This window comes from Ambystoma mexicanum, chromosome 1q (assembly GCF_040938575.1).
Source record: "Ambystoma mexicanum isolate Mex_15411 chromosome 1q, UKY_AmexF1_1, whole genome shotgun sequence".
In the NCBI taxonomy this organism is placed as follows: domain Eukaryota; kingdom Metazoa; phylum Chordata; class Amphibia; order Caudata; family Ambystomatidae; genus Ambystoma; species Ambystoma mexicanum.
In genome coordinates this window covers 1,018,995,289-1,019,012,838 of record NC_090922.1, presented here as the reverse complement: position 1 = coordinate 1,019,012,838, position 17,550 = coordinate 1,018,995,289, and the positions used below count along the sequence as shown (strand labels likewise).

Genomic DNA, 17,550 nt, shown 5'->3' with positions numbered 1-17,550 from the left:
CCCAGGAGCAATGATGTATCTTCACTGCTGTAAAACTCATCACACAAAAGCACTAATTACGCTCCTCTCCCTGGTAATACAATGCTCATGTAAAAGACGTACAATGAACACTGCCAGGATAACCTGTCAAAACAATGCTGTATTAGAATACTAGGGAATACTAAACATAAAATCAGCATTCCGGTCTTATATAAATATATGTCAATTGCTTAATTGATGGCTTCATGTATATCTCCCTGCTGTCCCAACAACATTCCAACTAAACCTAGATGTCTTCCTTTAACAATCTCCCATTCACATTCTATGTGCCTTCCTTGCTAGTCTCCACTACTCACTCACTCACTCACTCACTCACTCACTCACTCACTCACTCACTCACTCACTCACTCACTCACTCACTCACTCACTCACTCACTCTTCCGCCTGCCCTCTAATTCCGGCCTAATAGTGTGCCAGTTACTGTTCCTCCAGGTGGTGAGGAAGGTGTGTTTATGTCTAGCCAATTTTATCAATTGTTTGCCAGCTCTTAAGTGAACATGACTAACATGTGGATGCAAGACATTCTCCTTGTTGATGCATAGTGTAGCTCATTGCGTCTACGCAGAACCCACTTTTCCCCATGAAACAGACTCCATAATGTTCCCCGAGAGGAAGAGCAACAACCTCAGTCTGGAACTGTTTGCGTGCTTCGGCATGAATTCTATGCTAATGTTTCGGATTCGTTTGTGGGAAATAGGATGCATGTCTGACGTTTGAGGAGTATTTATTTATTTATTTATTGTATTTATTGATAGCACCCAAGACCCGGAGGTATCACAGCGCTAGAGGCTACAAAGTAATCAGTACATTAAAGACACATTGTACAAGTATTCATACGGTGGTTATCGAGCAGACAGGACAGTACAGGGAGAGCTCTTGTAGTCATTCATACTTGTTGAACAGAACTGTTTTGATGTTTTTGCAGAATGACATGTAGGAGGGGTCCGCTTTGATGTTGGGGGGAATTCCGGTTTATAGTGAAAAGACCGGAAAAAAAATATCGAAAAAAAGGTCGAACCAAAAAATATCGAAAAAAAAAATAATCTAACTTTTTTTCAATACGTTTTTTTTTTCGAAATGGGGGGGTTCCCCCAACCCCCCTTTTTTCATTTTTTTTTATTTTACCCCTTTTTTTACTTACCTGACCCCAAAAATACATATAAATAAATAAATAAAAAAAATTTGAGATTTTTATTTCGATATTTTTGTCATTCGATATTTTTTTTCTGCCTTTTGACTGACCACCGGAATTCCACTGCATTATGAAGGCCAGAGTTAACTCAGTAACCCATATCCCCAGATTAATATACTGTGCTTTACTGTTAGGTACACTTAGGTGTATTGTCTAAAGAATTCAACTGATAAACATGATGTGAGACCACCTTGTTTTTATGAAAAGCGAATGCCCTTTCAAGTTTAAGAGGGAAAAATGTCAGTAGCCCAGAGTGGCTAGAAAGGAAGGCATCTTTGGGAAGAATTCTTCACAAGGCACATCACATGATGTGGCCCTGAGAGTGGGGGCTGGCCTGGGGGCCACGCTGGGTATTCGCCACACAGCTGGCCTGGCACACAGACACTATCTGAATGATTCAGTGCCAGTGTCTGCATTAACCACGACCTGCAGTTACATTTCTGGATTGAAGCGCTCCCTCAAAGCATGGTGGCCATTCCCCTCTGTTCCCGTGCTCTGTTAGTCTTTGGCACGTAACAGAACATTCTGCGTTACCAGGGTGTATGGCGAGCTTGTACTAAAAAGAGGCTCCAGGCTTTGCGACTTACAACATAAAAGTCGGCAACCCAATACATCGTGGAACAGAGATATCAAGTACACAATGAAAACACATTAAAATCATGCTCACTTGCCTTCTCACCAGGGCCTCCAGGTGGTCCAAGTTCTCCAGGTAAACCAACCGGTCCCTACAGGACAGAAGGAGTGTTAGTTGGGTTAGGCTGGCACCAAGAACAATACCATAGTTGGCTTGCTGTTTTTAACGCGACATTTTCAATACTTGAAACCACAATAGTCACACTTAACTTTTGATGATTTGATAATAATGAATAACGCAGTAAGGCAAGTGACTGGCACGATGCAGCGTATGTTTGACCGACATCTGTGAAATGGGACATGCTCTCCATCTCAGTAGCAGCTCCAGGGAATCTTAGCTCTACACTCCCATAAGCGCAGAAGAATGGGCAAAGTGCCACCATGTGGAAGGTATTGACATGTGTTCAAAAAGCAGAATTTGGTCATTTCAGGCAGTCCATCTCCCCATGTGTCCTTGCGTATGCCCTTAGTTGCCAGAACTCCCAGGTAATGCCCCAGTAAGCATCACGAAAGGGCGGTCGTCCATCCGAGTCTGAATACATTCCACTAGAGTTTGTGAGGGGGGTGGAAAGTCAGAATGGAAGGAGCAATCGTATGTGTAAGAGGTATGATGTTACCAAAGTGGTGAACACGTGTCCTTTAGGCACATGCCCAGCTCACACACATATGGTAACAGATTACAAAACAAGGACATTATCGTCTGAGGTCACCAGTGAGGTAGTAATGACTACGGGGGCAGTATTAATGGCACAGGTTGTGGGCCAGCCTCTTGCGCCACCCTGCACGTGACTGAAATGGGGAATTCCTCTGATAAGCCAAGGATGCTGCTTTAGTTCTAGTATAGAGTTTCTTCTTACCTCTTCATTTTACAAAACACAAACCTAGTAGCACCTTTCTGTTTTTAAATTGTCTTAATTTAAAGTTAGGACATTCTGGAATGTTGTTGTCCATTCTTTCCTTTGTCCTGTGGCAGAATTTAACAAGCTAATAATTTGATCGATCTTATATTGTGATGTAAGTAGATGGGATTCCACTGGATTTTCACATTGCTGGAACCCTTTTCTCAGTTCAATTTTTCATCCTATATTGAGGGAAGAACATGCTGTCAGATGACATCACACTTTATTTAAGGAACTGATGTGTCCCTTGGAATCTTACAAAGTAGCTTCAAACAACGAGCGCTCACAGATTATTGTCCGGGAACAGTTCAACGGCATGAATGCAACATGAGTTTGTAATGTGTGTGAGATGTGTTCAATTTTAGAGCACATATGGTATGGTCCTGAAGACAGCTAATCCTTATTTCCATGACACAGATCTGTCTAAAAACCTACCATTTATTATCATTAATAGGGTATTTGGTGAGTGCAGACCCAGGTCAGGGAACGCAACACAGTGCCTTAAATGTGGGGATACGCAGAGGGATTCTGGGATACAAGGGACTGGGGAGCTACACACAGGGCGGGAGGTGAATAGGGCAGGCAATTTGGCAGCAAGGAATCTACAAGGAAACTGGAAGAAACCAGGGTGGAGCAGGTCACCCAGTCTAAGGTTTGGTGGGGAGTGGAGGATGTGTGGACCTAGGTGTTAGGGAGGAGTCATTCCTTGAAGGGGAGTGTTTTGAGCTACGTCCTGAAATCTCAAATCAAGGTGCCTGGTGTTAATGTGTAGGAGGTTCCAAAGTCTTGGGGCGCAGACAAAGATGGCTTGTCTTCTGGTTCTTTTCTTCTTGCAGCGTTCAAGTCGGCACATGTTCTGTCTTCTGGTGGATCGTGGGCCTGCAGAGATGCCAAGTTTCTCAGTGAGGTAGCTTGGGGACTCCAGGGCAACAGACTTGTAGATGATGCAGCAGGATTTGAATCTGACACGTGCTTACAGACGGAGCCAGTGCAGTTCGATGCAGTGCCTGTTAATATGCAGCATGTTCATATTCATAAGCCCCTTTCCTAGTTTTCATCAGCACTATTTATTGCATGTTCAAGTTGCTTAATCGTAGTACTAAACTGGTCCACTTCATGCACTGTTTATTTGTATTTGCATTCCACTAATTCCTGCTCATTGATAGAATTCCTGCATGCCACTGTGCCATCATTGCATGCTTTGTTTTTTCACTACATTTTCCAACTAAAAAGTACACCGATAAACTGAACTTTTTGATTCTGGATTACATTTGCCCCTTGTCATTGATTTTGACCCCCTGCTTTTCGTTCAATGTTAAACCTACTGCCAGGATGATGAGCTTTCCTCTTCCGGCTGCACAGGACTTGTTAATTATGAATGCAAGAAATTACTGTGGCACCCTACAGGGGGAAATATTACATACTGGAACAGTGTCTAGCTAATAGGGTAGGTAGGAATGATCCTGGCAACAATATCAAGATGCCTCCTGAGCACGGCATCATGCCTATGAAATGGCTCGAGAGACACACACACGCGCACGCACGCACGCACGCACGCACACACAGACACACACACACACATGCACGCACGCACGCACACACACACACACACGCACGCGCACACGCACGCGCGCGCGCATTAAGGCTTACGGAGTCAGGACGCAGCGTGAAATAGCACGACGTCGGCTTAACTGCATAAGGAAAATCTCCTAACTATTAGAAACAAGGACCAGAAGTGTCAAGAACACTCTAATATTCGAAGCCACAGCCATCACTATCCTTATTGTTTTGGACATCTGATCAGGTCTAAGTACTATTAAGAGTGCTTTTTGAGTCGCTGTCATACTCTAAAAAGAAAATTCCACCGGCATTTGTCACATAAAGGATAACTGTCTCCCTACTAAACCGCAAGAGAGTTCTGTCGGCATGTGCCATAATGGGAGAGTGCCAGAGAGTGCCAGAATAGGACTATCATGTTAGGGCTTGTTTATATTTAAATTGTGAAAAGGGTCACAGTAACGTACGGCTCTCCCTAGGAAGTAAATATTGCTGTGCTCTCAACCTAGGACACCGCAAGACATCACATTTGTGAAAAATGACACCCCTGTTCTGTCTCCCTCACACAGGATCATTCCATTGAGGATGCTGGAAACAGATAGGTTTCTCGCTACTGTGCATGTTGTACCCAGGGATAGTAAACATGTCATGTTTTCAATGTCTCGCAAGTGTCATCAGGGGTGTAGCCAGGATTGTCTAGCAAGTGGGTCCTGAAGCTGATCTAGTTGGGCCCGCGCAGTCACATTAACATCTGTAAATGCCCACACAGCGCTGCTGAGTGGGCACTTAGAGATTTTGGGTGGGCCTTGCCCGCTAAAGCCCTACCCTGTCTACGCCTCTGAGTGTCATGATGATTCCCCAGACCTCACATGCAAAGGTCACGGGTATCCGTGAGAGTGGTGGCTGGTCACTCTTGTAATTAGAGTGGGTAAATGTTTGCCTTGAATACGCCTGAGCATCTGAGCGTAGCGAGGGAGCCGAAACCAACCAAGTGGTGTCCAGGGGGGTGCTAGACATCCTACGACCCACTGGCCTCTTATTATTGCATTGAAAAAAGAATGAAACAACGCGGCAGGGAATGCGCTCCTGCAGATAGGCAGGCAGCACAGTCCCCCTGCAATAATGGACTGTGCTGCCTACCTGCCCCTCAAGTGAGAGGGAAGCACCCCCTCCCCACACCACCCATACAAACCAGCTGTCACTGGTCTGTGATGTACGTACTCCCTGAAGTCTTGCTTCGGCCCTTAAATTGTGAGGCTTATTTTGCTCATTTTTGTAACCATTTTAGAAAAGCCCAATTAAAAACATAGGACACATTTGAAACTTGCATGGGAGTTGGAATCCAAAACTTAGATCTTGTTCCAAAGTCCGGCTATCTCTAGCATCATAAAAGGAGCGTTTAGGCTCGGGGCAGACACAGGAACTTTTAGCCTGAGCACCGTCACTTGGAGCGAAAGTTAGACAGCTCCTTTGCAGCGCAGACAGTATGAGTGGTACAAAACAAAAGAGGTGATGGCTGTAAGGTTTGGAATGAATCTTAACCTCTGACATCACAATGGGCAACCCTCCGACCATTGTTCTTTGCTTGCCAAGCCATTACAGAAAGGGGAAAGACCATATGCAAATCAGGCTTGTTCCCAGCCAGAACTGTTTGGTCACATCCCTTCTGCACCACAAGCATCCCCAGACATGTTTCGGCCTCATTTGGCCGAAACATGTCTGGCAGAATGAGTGGTGACACCCAGTACCATGCAAGAGTGATTTCAAGTTTCTGAGGTCCCAGTGGAGGAGCATAGCGAGTTGGCGGGGTATGCAGATTCCTGCTTTGGAATAAGGCATCAGGGTAAATGTGGCTTGGGAGATGAGACACATCTCCACTCTAAGTGCAAAAGGGAAGTCAGTGCAGAAAACATTGCTATGGTGCGCTGAGCCTGGCTGTGTGGTGTAAACATTTTGGATGCAGGTTTTTTCATGAGGCCACAATCTGTGGTTGGGCAGAAACAGAGCGCGTGCAGCGAATGGCTGAGGTGTGCATAATGTGACTGGGAAGGGGCACAACATAGCCATGAAGAGTCTGAATGATACTGGCAAGGTTCAGAGTGAGTTCAGGGGTACAGTTTGTGGGAGCGTAATGGGGGTTTATGGTGCAGATTGTATTGCTGGTCCAGCTTGTGGTTTGGGATCATCTTTTTGTGAATGGGGTAGAATAGCATGTGGTTGGCTCTATGCAGAGTGTAGCTGGGAGCTTGCTAAAAGAAAAGAAGGGTGTTCTGAAGGTGACACTGCAATGCAGAGTGTTTCTGGCACCAACTTCTATTGCTTACACTTAAGGGTGAGCATGTTTTCTCTACTTCTGAGAGTCTGCAGATACTTAATGAGCATGGTATGTGCAGGCCCCTCCCTTACATACTAGCCTTCTCCAGATCTTACCTATGTTTTCGGCTTTAATTGGAGAAGCATTGTTGAGTCCCCTCTTATTACCACCCTGAACCCGGGCAACATATATTGCTGGCTTCATGTGTGGACCAAACAGGCCTTTATGTATCCCCCCCCATAGCAGCCATATTATTCTCCTAGTGTTGAGAAATTCCCTTTCTTCTAATGTTGCTCTATTCTGTCGTGCTGCTTGTTTGACTCTACTCAACTCTTATTTTACCCCATTAATCAGGGACTCTCACCCATTTTTTCTGCTTTCTATGGAGCAGACCTCTTATGCCCCCAGGGCCTGCACTTTACAAAAGTACAACATATACATTCACTAATTCAGTGCTTGTGGAATTGACTAATTTAATTTTGGCCTATATGATAGATTGGGCAGGAAAAACAATTATGGTGATAGAGATTTCTCCAAATCAATGCTCAATCAGAACATCTAATGCCCCTAAAAGGGCTCCTTTCATCCTAATTTCCATGGGAAATCATTGAAGCCTTGCCCCCTTGAAACATAGTCTATTGGCCCTATTCATGGAAAAGTGTGCATTTATCCCGCAAAGGCTCCGTGCTGAGAACGACACTGTGTGAGCCTGTGCAGACAATTAATTCTGCGTGCTCTGCATATTCATAGAAATGTTTGGGCAAAGTAACCGTATATGCAAGTCGTGCCCAGAACGCCCCGAATACGCCCCAAGCAAAGCAAAAACAGCCAGAACAGCAACCTTTGCATACTCCCCGGCCGCAAATACATCACTCTTCAAACAGTGCATGGGGTCCCCCGCAAGTAGGTCTGCATCTCGGGGACCCTGTGCACGGTCCACTGAAACTGTTACTGGCACTACAACAACATGCGTATGATTTATTGTAACTCGGTAAAAACTGCATGCAAACCTCTGTAATCCGTTCCTGCACCCTGCTACACTGCGCACATGCACCCCTAAGTCAGATTGGAACCCTGGCTGCGTACACGCACTGCTAAACCCGACACCCGATCTTACCTCTGGACGGTGAATCCTATTCGCAAGTGTCTGTACGCCTGCCTTTGGGTGGCGGATACTATGAGGGCTTTCCCTGCCAAGAGGTTGCATGTTTGGATCCATGAATAAATATCCTTCCACGCAATAGTGGGCGTATGATAGAATAGCTGAACTGTTGGGCATCCCTCGTAACTCCCACATTTTGCACTCAGCCTCTCGCAGTGACGTGCCGAGCTGCGCAAAGTCCCTGCAAAGTACAGAAATGTACAGCACAGTCGATTCCATGAATCGACAAACAGGATTTCACTTACGGTTTGGCTCTCAAAGTCCCTAATTTCCACACAGATATTTCCTTGAATCGGGCCCTATTTGTATAAATGTTACCTCCTATTGGTCTTATTATTTGTGAGGGAAATACTGCAGGACGTGTTTACCAATACTGTTGCTCAGTTCGGCCTATTTTCTGTTCATCTTTATTTTTGGAGCCTGTATGAGTCTGTGGGGGATTTGAAGGAATCACCAAGGGAGGTAATTATGCCCACGATAATTCCTCCAATTTAGTGTGATAAAGTGGAGTAAAGAGAGCCAGCTATATGTTGGTGGTATCTCATCTAGTTCGCCACCAAATTCTTTATTCAGCAGCACAGGAAAGTTTTGCAAATCCATTACCTAACACTCCACCGCTGTCCTTTCCCGCACCGCTGAAATCGCAATCAGGGCCTATATGTTTTTATTGAAGTTTAACTATCACAGAGCCATGCTTTTTAGGCCAGCGTGGACGGCATCGAGTTTAGCTTCCTAACGCAATGGTTTTATTTCTTGTGAAATGGATTGTTGAGTTGCTTTTTCCGGATCTTTGCATCTTTTTTTTCTGAACACAGTTCACATTTTTTTGCAAGAGAAAATGGTGTCCCGATTAAGAACAGGAAAGAATGAAAGCCTGGGGGCAGCAGGCATGTCTGTTTATGGGCTTGGCCATCCGACGTGCAGTTTGCTGCGGCCTGTTGGATCATACTTTCCAAATTGTTTGCAATGATCACCTGGAAAAAATGAAAACAACCCTAATGAAAGGAAATGGCCCAGATGTTTAAAAGCACCCCGGTGGATCCCCATCCCCGATGAATGCTCAGCTATGATCCTAATTCTATCCGTATTACACGCGTGTAGAACTGTTTTATTGGAATTGCTCTGCCAGACGCAAAGCATTTGCTGCCTTTGAACTGGTTCCAATGTTGTTTGCTAAAGGGAGAACAGGGTTTGAACAGCAGCCAATGTGCAAGGAACATGGACGCCAAGATGAAAAAGAAGCCAACTCTTTAGTTGTCGACTCTTGCGCAAATGTTGTCTTCACTTCCAAAAGAGTAGTTTGGGAAATCAGCATGCCCCGGGACACACGATAAAACGCAGCTCTCCCTGTTGCATGCTGCTGACCCAATTTAGGCAGTGGTGGAAGTGGCCGAAAAGAAGTAGTGGAACTGTGCTCCCTGCTGGCCAGATCCTGCTCCCCACAAGCCTCATGGCAACGCCCCCTGGCACGTGCAATAAAATCCCCATACCTGTGTGCCACCTTCACCCCATTCCAGCCCCACCACAGTGAAAGAATGTGCAAGTGCATTTTAAAGGACGCCATTACCTTTATTCATTGTCACACACAGCATGCCGCTTGACGCACCCTCCCCTTTCTAATCACCCATCATTCGCACCTCTTAAGGGGCTTCCTAAAGATTAAAGCCATCCCTCCCACCAACCAATTGTATGCACATAAAGCTGTGTCTAAAGTACTGTCACATTAAGTTGCTTAAATTCAAAATCAAAATTCTGATTGCTGCGGGAGCCGGGCTATGATAGGGATTGGGAATGAGCTTTGCCCAAGCAGGCCACTGAAAAAATAAGATTAATCCAGCAGTTCTGTGATAGCTCACCATGATGTGAGGTTGGAGCTGACCCATCAGGTCCCAGGTTCGAATCCCTAGTAAGGCGAAAGCAAAAACGGTGCTCAGCTCACAAGGAAAGGAGTGCAATGAAGTGCAGCTTTCAAGTGCTCCCTACACACTCATCTTAAAACAAAACCATTGCGGAACGGTTTATTTTGAAAATAAAAGTATAGGAACAGTGAAACATAATAAATAAAAGTAAAGGAGCACCGCTCCCACCCACTTCGCCTACTGAATTTAGGGCCCCATCACAACTTTGGAGGTAACAGGAAAAACGTGATTATTTGCCAAATACTTGCTTTTTCAACTCCCTCCAAATTAAAGATTGAGAGGTATAAATACAGTATTCCCAACAGATTACAGGCTGGATTTTCACCACGAAATCTGCACATTTGTATCTACACTGCAGAGTATAGGGAGAACATAGAAAATGGCTGCAGAGGTTTCTGTAATGTATTTTCTTGCACTGAAGGGAAGAAGTGAACGTGCATTCCTGCAATACATGGAACTTTGTCTTATTGTTAATGGGGACATAAGAAGGGTGTGAAAAAGTGGGCATTTCAGATGCCCACCATTCATCATCGCCCCTATTTATTGCATGACAGTTTCAGATTTTACTCTTTTGTGCCTTAAAACAATGCACAGTAGTGGTATCAACCACTACTGAACACTATCAATTTGCCAAAACACAAGAGTAACAGGGGATACCAGGAACATCTGAGTACTGTGACCTGGCCTGGATAGAACATAGAAGAGATTAACATGGAAGGTCAGAGTACTGTTGTGTTTATGTGGTGAGTCCCAGTGCAATACACCTGTCTACACAATCACAATAACTTCACGATGCAAAAAACATGTATGGAGAAACGCGTCTTTCAAAAAAAACAGATTCTGAGAAGAAACAAATTGAATTCAACCCAGTCGACGCTCCAACACAATTCAATATTTTTATTAACATATATGGAACAAATCATTAAAAAACTGATCTCATGATTATAAAAACATGCATCAATGTACGTATCAATAAATTCGTTAATCAATCCATCAAATTCATAATTGGACTGACAAGATACATCATTCACATCTAAAACCAGAAAAAACCACACTTCAACCATACTACATTCATACTCAAACAATTCATCAAATTACTCAATTGTAACAAATATTTCATCAATAAAAACAAACATACTAAAACACAATTATACAATTTCTAGTCCATTATAAATATGAACCGTGAGTTTAACACAGAAGAGTTAGTCTCTTGTTTATATATATATATGGTCTAATCTGACTGCAGCAGATATTACTTAAAACTGTTTACAAATAACAGTACATTCCCAGACCCGACATGTTTCTTTCTGTATAATTCTCGGTAAACAGAAATTCTTCAAGGGCACTATGGTCCAGCTAGGTCGCGTGGACTGTGGATGGAAAAGAGAACGTGTATACTACACCAACGGGGTTCACCTGAATATAAACATAAAAACACAACATCAATCAGACTGAATGCTTAAATTTCTAGATTGATCTTTACTACCACCGTGCCATGAATGAACGGGGCGTAGAAAAAAGGTTATCAATACCCTCCATCTGTCTCTATAACTAGGGAAAACATGCGGACCGTTATCCAGAACCATGCAAGAAACACCATATTAGTTGGTATGTCCAAAATATTACCAACACCTCGTGACACTTTGGGACCTCCAGAAACACGAAGGTCATACCTCACAATGAGGTCGAACCTACCATGAACCAACTGTGTACCATGCATAAAAAAAGGAGAAAGAAGTGGTAAACATGCGGTCATTTCAGGCCGAACACTCACAATCGATCTTCTATAACTTTGTCGAATAATCCCACTGGTGTATACCAGCCCCGGTGGTCCACAATCACCGGAGAACAAAACGGTGCTCGGCACCTAATTGGGTAGATGAGTCCAATCTCGTACACTCTGAATATGTATTACGGCAGCTTCTCGCACACCTGTAAATACAGAGGCGGAGCATGACCAGTTACAAAACATTACGGAACTATGAGGAAAACAGATCTCTATTATTCCGCACAGGTACATAATGTCTTTGAAATAAGCCTGTATAGGAATTCTCCATTCGTGGTGACAACACACGACATAGAACGAATTCTCACAAGAACATGTTTAAGTAACACAGGCTTACCTTTATCACAAGGATTTGTCACTATCCAGCATATGCATCTACAATAACTGCATCCTATCAGGAATTTTCCCATAGGGCAGCAACAGAAACGGCATCAGTGTTGGTGCTGACCGTGAGATTTAGCATTACTGTAGCGAAGAAAGAGAAGTAACGAGGTCGAATCAATAAACCGAATCATCACTATAAAGTGATCAATACATTTGCACGAGACATCCTTACATATGGAAGGTACACCATGCGTCTTCAAAATAACGCAAATTGTGGAATTGGAAACAGCTGACCCGTACTTTCCCTTGCGCGAATAAAGGACAGTGTCCATTAGCAAACGTGTCCAACGCGGGGGATCAAGAAATAAGTGCTCCCTTCTGCCGATAACATCGTAAAAGGGGAACAAAAGACTGGTGACAAAAACCGTCGTAAAATTCTGCCAGTATCCCCCTAATGCCATCAACAACATAAATGGGAACCAAAACAGAAACCCATCTTACCTGCGTAACTCTCGAGCGCACGACGCGGGTAGCCGTGAAAATCAAATCAGCCGGCGTGTCCAAAGGTCGGGCTAAACACTTCCGGGTAATATACGTGCTCGCGTAACCACGTGACCGGCACGTAATATCAGGTGTCATTAGAATACATACCCCTCATTCTCCGTGTGGACTCAGCAGCCCTCCTTCATAATAAAACCTGTTATTGTCAGCTGCCAATCGGGAATAAAGTAAGTGGAGCCCGTTATATTCAATCAAAAGAATTGTTCTAATTGATTGCACAAATCGCTCCACCGAAGTCGGCGTAACCCTGCGAAAATGCTGACACACAAATGCTTGCACGTTAGTACATAAGGAACAGAACTCCCCGGACACACGGTTACTCAAGGGATGAGGTATATGTCATGCCACCGACCTGGCCAGGTGGGTTGGACTCACCACATAAACACAATAGTACTCTGGCCTTCCATGTTAATCTCTCCACTATCAATTTGCACCATCAAAATATAGGTGAGAAAGGGGAGAACGTTTTTAGGGAAAAAAAAGTAAAGCAATTAAAATGTCACTACTGTTACCACCGGGGCAGATTGTCAGAAATGCTACTGGTAATAGTGGTAATTTCCGTGAGCAGTTTTCCTTCACAAAATCCCACCAAGATTTTAATGTGGGAAAAATGACCATTTCTGTTTAAGAAAAAAATGAAGCACACATGGTGTCCTGCCACCTACCCCCACCTTCTTCCCTTCACCCGCCCAACATGGCTCCTTCGCACTGCGGGAGACACCATTTTGACAATCTGTTAGAGCATTGGCTCCTGTGGTGACCAGGGCAGCCTTTGACAGCGCAGGAGCCGTGGCTGCAGATTGGGCTTGCTCTGATTCCCTCAGGTCTAAGGAAATGCAAGGAGGCAGACAAAATGTGGTTTCCCCTTACTGGAACGTCTCGGCAATAGATTCTAGAACCCATTACCCTTTGCCAGGACTTCACAGTAATAACAAAAGCGAAATATTTTATAATGGAAGTCACGCACAAGGACACTTGTTATATGTTGAAGCACCTCATGCAATATTCCTCCCTCTTCAAATTGCAGTAACAATACGTGTTATCTTCAGCCCACAAAATGGCTCCCAGTTCATCGACTTCAGAAGGATGAAGGGCTCTGCCACGATATGAAGCTTTGATAGGTTTCTCACATAACTTGCGAGTTTTCTTATGAGCTAGGTTGGGGTCAATGTTTGATTTGTGGATCTGCAAAGCAAAGGACATTTTTTAACTGTATCAACTACCCTGTCAAGATGCGAACTGCAATTAAAACGTTTAAATATTTAAATGACGAATTTGGTTTAAGAGTGGAAGATGAGTCAGTTCATCTCATGTTATGACCCATTGAAATCTTACTACCCGTGTATAACGATAGACACTTCGCTGTGTCTGCCATTTTCCCATATAATATGTAATAAGAATTCAACAGACTCACTTTGAATATTCAACGCACACACCCATGTTAGTCAATGTGGAACGTCAACAAACAAAAAAATAGAATAATACATTAACTAATATATATATATATATATTTACCACTTTACCAGTCACTAGGACGAATCATCAAGAGGACCATGACCTTAAACCATAGCCATTCCCAGACCTAAGGATAACAGACAGAGGGAAAGGACGCACTACACCATGAGCCCCAACCCAGTGGGTGAGAAACAGAATGTTTCATCATTACACACTGTCCACCGACTACACAGCGGGAAGCACAATGCCCCATCACATAAAAACTACAACCAAACAACATCCCCAAGGATGCTCACCCAACAGAAACCAAAGAACCAACAGAAAGACAGTCATGACAGGAGGAAACAAACAACTGAATACACAGGCTCACCAAGACGGAAGCACTAGAATGCCACATCAACACACCTCCGACCCTGATCCTTTCAAAATCTCATCTGACCAGTGTCACATGAGATAACAAGAGAATAGAGATATTACCAACCCAGTCCCACACCCGAAGAAAGGGTCAGACGCACCTATCAATCCAAACAATTACTCACTATGATACAGCAGGGTCAGCGCAGCACCAACAAAGCGATGCAGCCCATGAGGAACCAGCACCAACCCAAACCACAGGGATACAACTCTAATGGAATCAGAAGTACCTGAATCAGGACACAGACCCCACTAACCCAACCCTCAATCTTCGGCATACGTACACCACACAAAGCCACACAACCATCTCTCTGACAGCAATCCACACACACTTTACCACACCACATCAACAACACACAAGCATCACCTACATCACTCAAGGTCTTGCCCCATCCGATACTAGCAGCAAAGCCCAGCACTCGGTGTATACCGAGCTGAAGCTGCCAACAGCACATCACTTCTCCCACTCTCCTGCTCCCCTCCTCCCGACTAACCCTACCCATCCTTCCTGTTTACAGATCCGCCAGAGCGCCTGGGGACCGATTCCGTTGGTGACAGTGCACTATATAAGTACCTTTAACATAACATAATATATTTGTATTCATAGCATAAAACATACCTTACACAAATGTATACATATTAAGAAAATACAATTACATCAAACATCTCATATGATTAAAAAAAAACAAAGATAAAAGTCATCAACATTACATCAAACATTTCTAGGATAAATTTTATCAAATAGCCATAATAGCCATATAACCATTTCATAAATACGTTTCATCACGAATCCATATAAGTACTTTTCCTCAAAAAGTCCAAGTAGTTTCATACTATTAAAAACAGTCAAAAATACGATAGATGATGTAGAGAAACTACCCTTTATAGATCTAAAGGCACATCGAGACAACTTCCTCCACGGATACAATTAGTGTAAAAAATACAGGTTTATGTTCCTTATTGGCATAATACACATTCTAGTGTCAGAAAACATATCTTTTAGAAAGGCTACCACAACAATAACTATTTAGGGAGGCTTGTGTACCATTCATCAACCTCTCCCATACACCTCAAGTAATCACAGATGACAAGGAGTGGACAAATCTCCTAAAATGATTTGTCCTCTGTATAGCCATTGCAGGACATTCCATCACCACATGATATGTGGTTTCAAAACAGTGTTATTCACACAGTTTACATACTCTCTTATCCTTTGGAATAATCAAACAAGGTCCAATTACTTCTAATGTGGGATGACAATTCATCCGAAAATTCATATACCACATTCTAGTCCAGCGAGAAGGGCATTCCCTTAAATATCTTCTCCTTTCATTGCTCGTCATGTACCAATAAGAAGCATCTTTATATAACCGTAATCTAAGTAAATTATTGCCATCATCCATTTTATCATGGATTTGCAACCGTTTTTGAATTACCATGTCGGTGGAAGTCAAGCATATCCCCCCTCACACCATTGACTGAACCCTTGAAAATATTATTTTTGTCTAGTTCTCATAATCCTACCCAATTCAAAATACAAAGTCGAACTCATCCCATTCATCAATGTTCTATACAGACCTATGCTTCTTCCTTTTTATATGGTCACCATGATTGTAGCCCCAATTCTAGTCTGATCACACTGATTGCCAACGACAATGGGAGCTTCAAAACCACTTTTCGTGCTTTCCCTTCCGATATGTCAAACCATTTTCGGTTGGCAAATGCAACTAACTCGACTCCATACAGGACTATTGCTGTGACCTTCAATCAATAGAACACCACCAATGGAATGAACAAAAAATTACAGATTCTGCACTGTACCACTTTCATAGGTGAAATACATGTCAAAACCTTATTCGTCATTTTCCTTTTTTGTTATTCTAATAGCTTTTTATTAGTGCACAGTGAGCCAATATATCATTTCATCCACCTCCTTAACCCTTACATCATGTATTGTCCATGTATATCTGTTGGTTTCTTTCTTATGAAAAACAGGCATGACCCTTGATTTATCAGCATTAATGACCAATCTGTTCTGGTTTAAGAAAACCACCACTCCATTTAAGGAGCGCTGTAACGCAACCTGTGTGAAGTCAAGGAGGATTAGATTGTCCGTAATGGCGATACAAGATGCCCTTAGATTACCCAATTTTGGAGGACACCCTCTACACATCTCACATTCACTCCACAAGTTGGGCAGCCACAGATTGAGATGGGTAGGCACCAGAAAGCAGCTCTGATGCAGACCACTTCCAATGTGCACCACATCTGATATCATTCCCTCTGAGTCCAAACAAACACTTATCTCGTTGTTCATGTGGAATAGCAGCAACATGTTCAACAAGCCCAGGTTTATCCCCCACATCTTCAATTTACCACACGGCCTTCCTCTCCACCTTATCAAATGCAGAGGGTAGATCTAGGCTTGCACAAAAAATAAACTGACCCATGCCCCTATCAGCCAGAGCTATACATTCTAAAAGAGCAAATCCACTTATTGGTGGCCCTATCACTTTTCTATAACCGTGGGCAGCCTGCTCTCACTCGCTGCCCACCGTACTAAATCTTTCAATAAAAAACACGCATTCCTTGCTCGTCGTCTGTGTCGTCTGAGGCTACACTCAGAGGGACATGGGGGGGTAGAGGAGGAATAAACCCCTGACTCCTTCAGCATCCATTGACGCATCGCTGCCTCCCCCTCGCCCTACAGAAACATGCACCACAACTCAAAATATGGTCATGCAGCTTGCTACCTTCTTCCCCTTTTAGGCACCATGTATGTGTGTCAGTAGTGATTGCTGCACGTCTTTGGAAAAACTTCCACAAGGTGACCATGCTTTAGTTAACTTTCCCTCTTTGCTATTGGACCATTCTATACTATATTTACATATCTTCTCCCCGTAGGGTGGGAGTGTCTTATACAGGTGCAGTAGGGGCTTGTCCCCCCGCGCTTCCCCTGATACATTGCGATTGGCTTCTCTTTTGCCTGACATCAAGTTCAGGGTTTTGACAATCCACTGTTTAGGAAGGAACACAATGCAATCATAGTGTTATTAATTTACTATGAGTCTCTCTGGCTCCACACCTTACTAGGTGTGCTCCACACACCACCCTCCTTACATGTTCACTGCCTCCTCAAGCATGTCCACAATCTTGAGGATGTGCCTTCCGCGCACCACCGCTCGTTCACCTCATCTGCCAATCCCAAGTTTCTAATGTAAGCTCCTCACCGTCTCATGCTCTCCATGTCCTATGTCCAAATCTATGGGTGACGTCACCAGTTTACTAAACAAGA

At 43.6% G+C, this 17,550-nt stretch overlaps 1 protein-coding gene across 1 annotated transcript in view; it reads right to left on the bottom strand.

Annotated features, from left to right (window-relative positions):
- Positions 1-17,550, bottom strand: part of COL24A1 (collagen type XXIV alpha 1 chain) — a 910,546-nt gene that overhangs the window by 271,778 nt on the left and 621,218 nt on the right. The window contains exon 25 of the mRNA XM_069641689.1: positions 1,903-1,956. Within this exon, the coding sequence (XP_069497790.1) occupies positions 1,903-1,956 (54 nt within the window). The remainder of the gene's footprint in view (positions 1-1,902; positions 1,957-17,550) is intronic.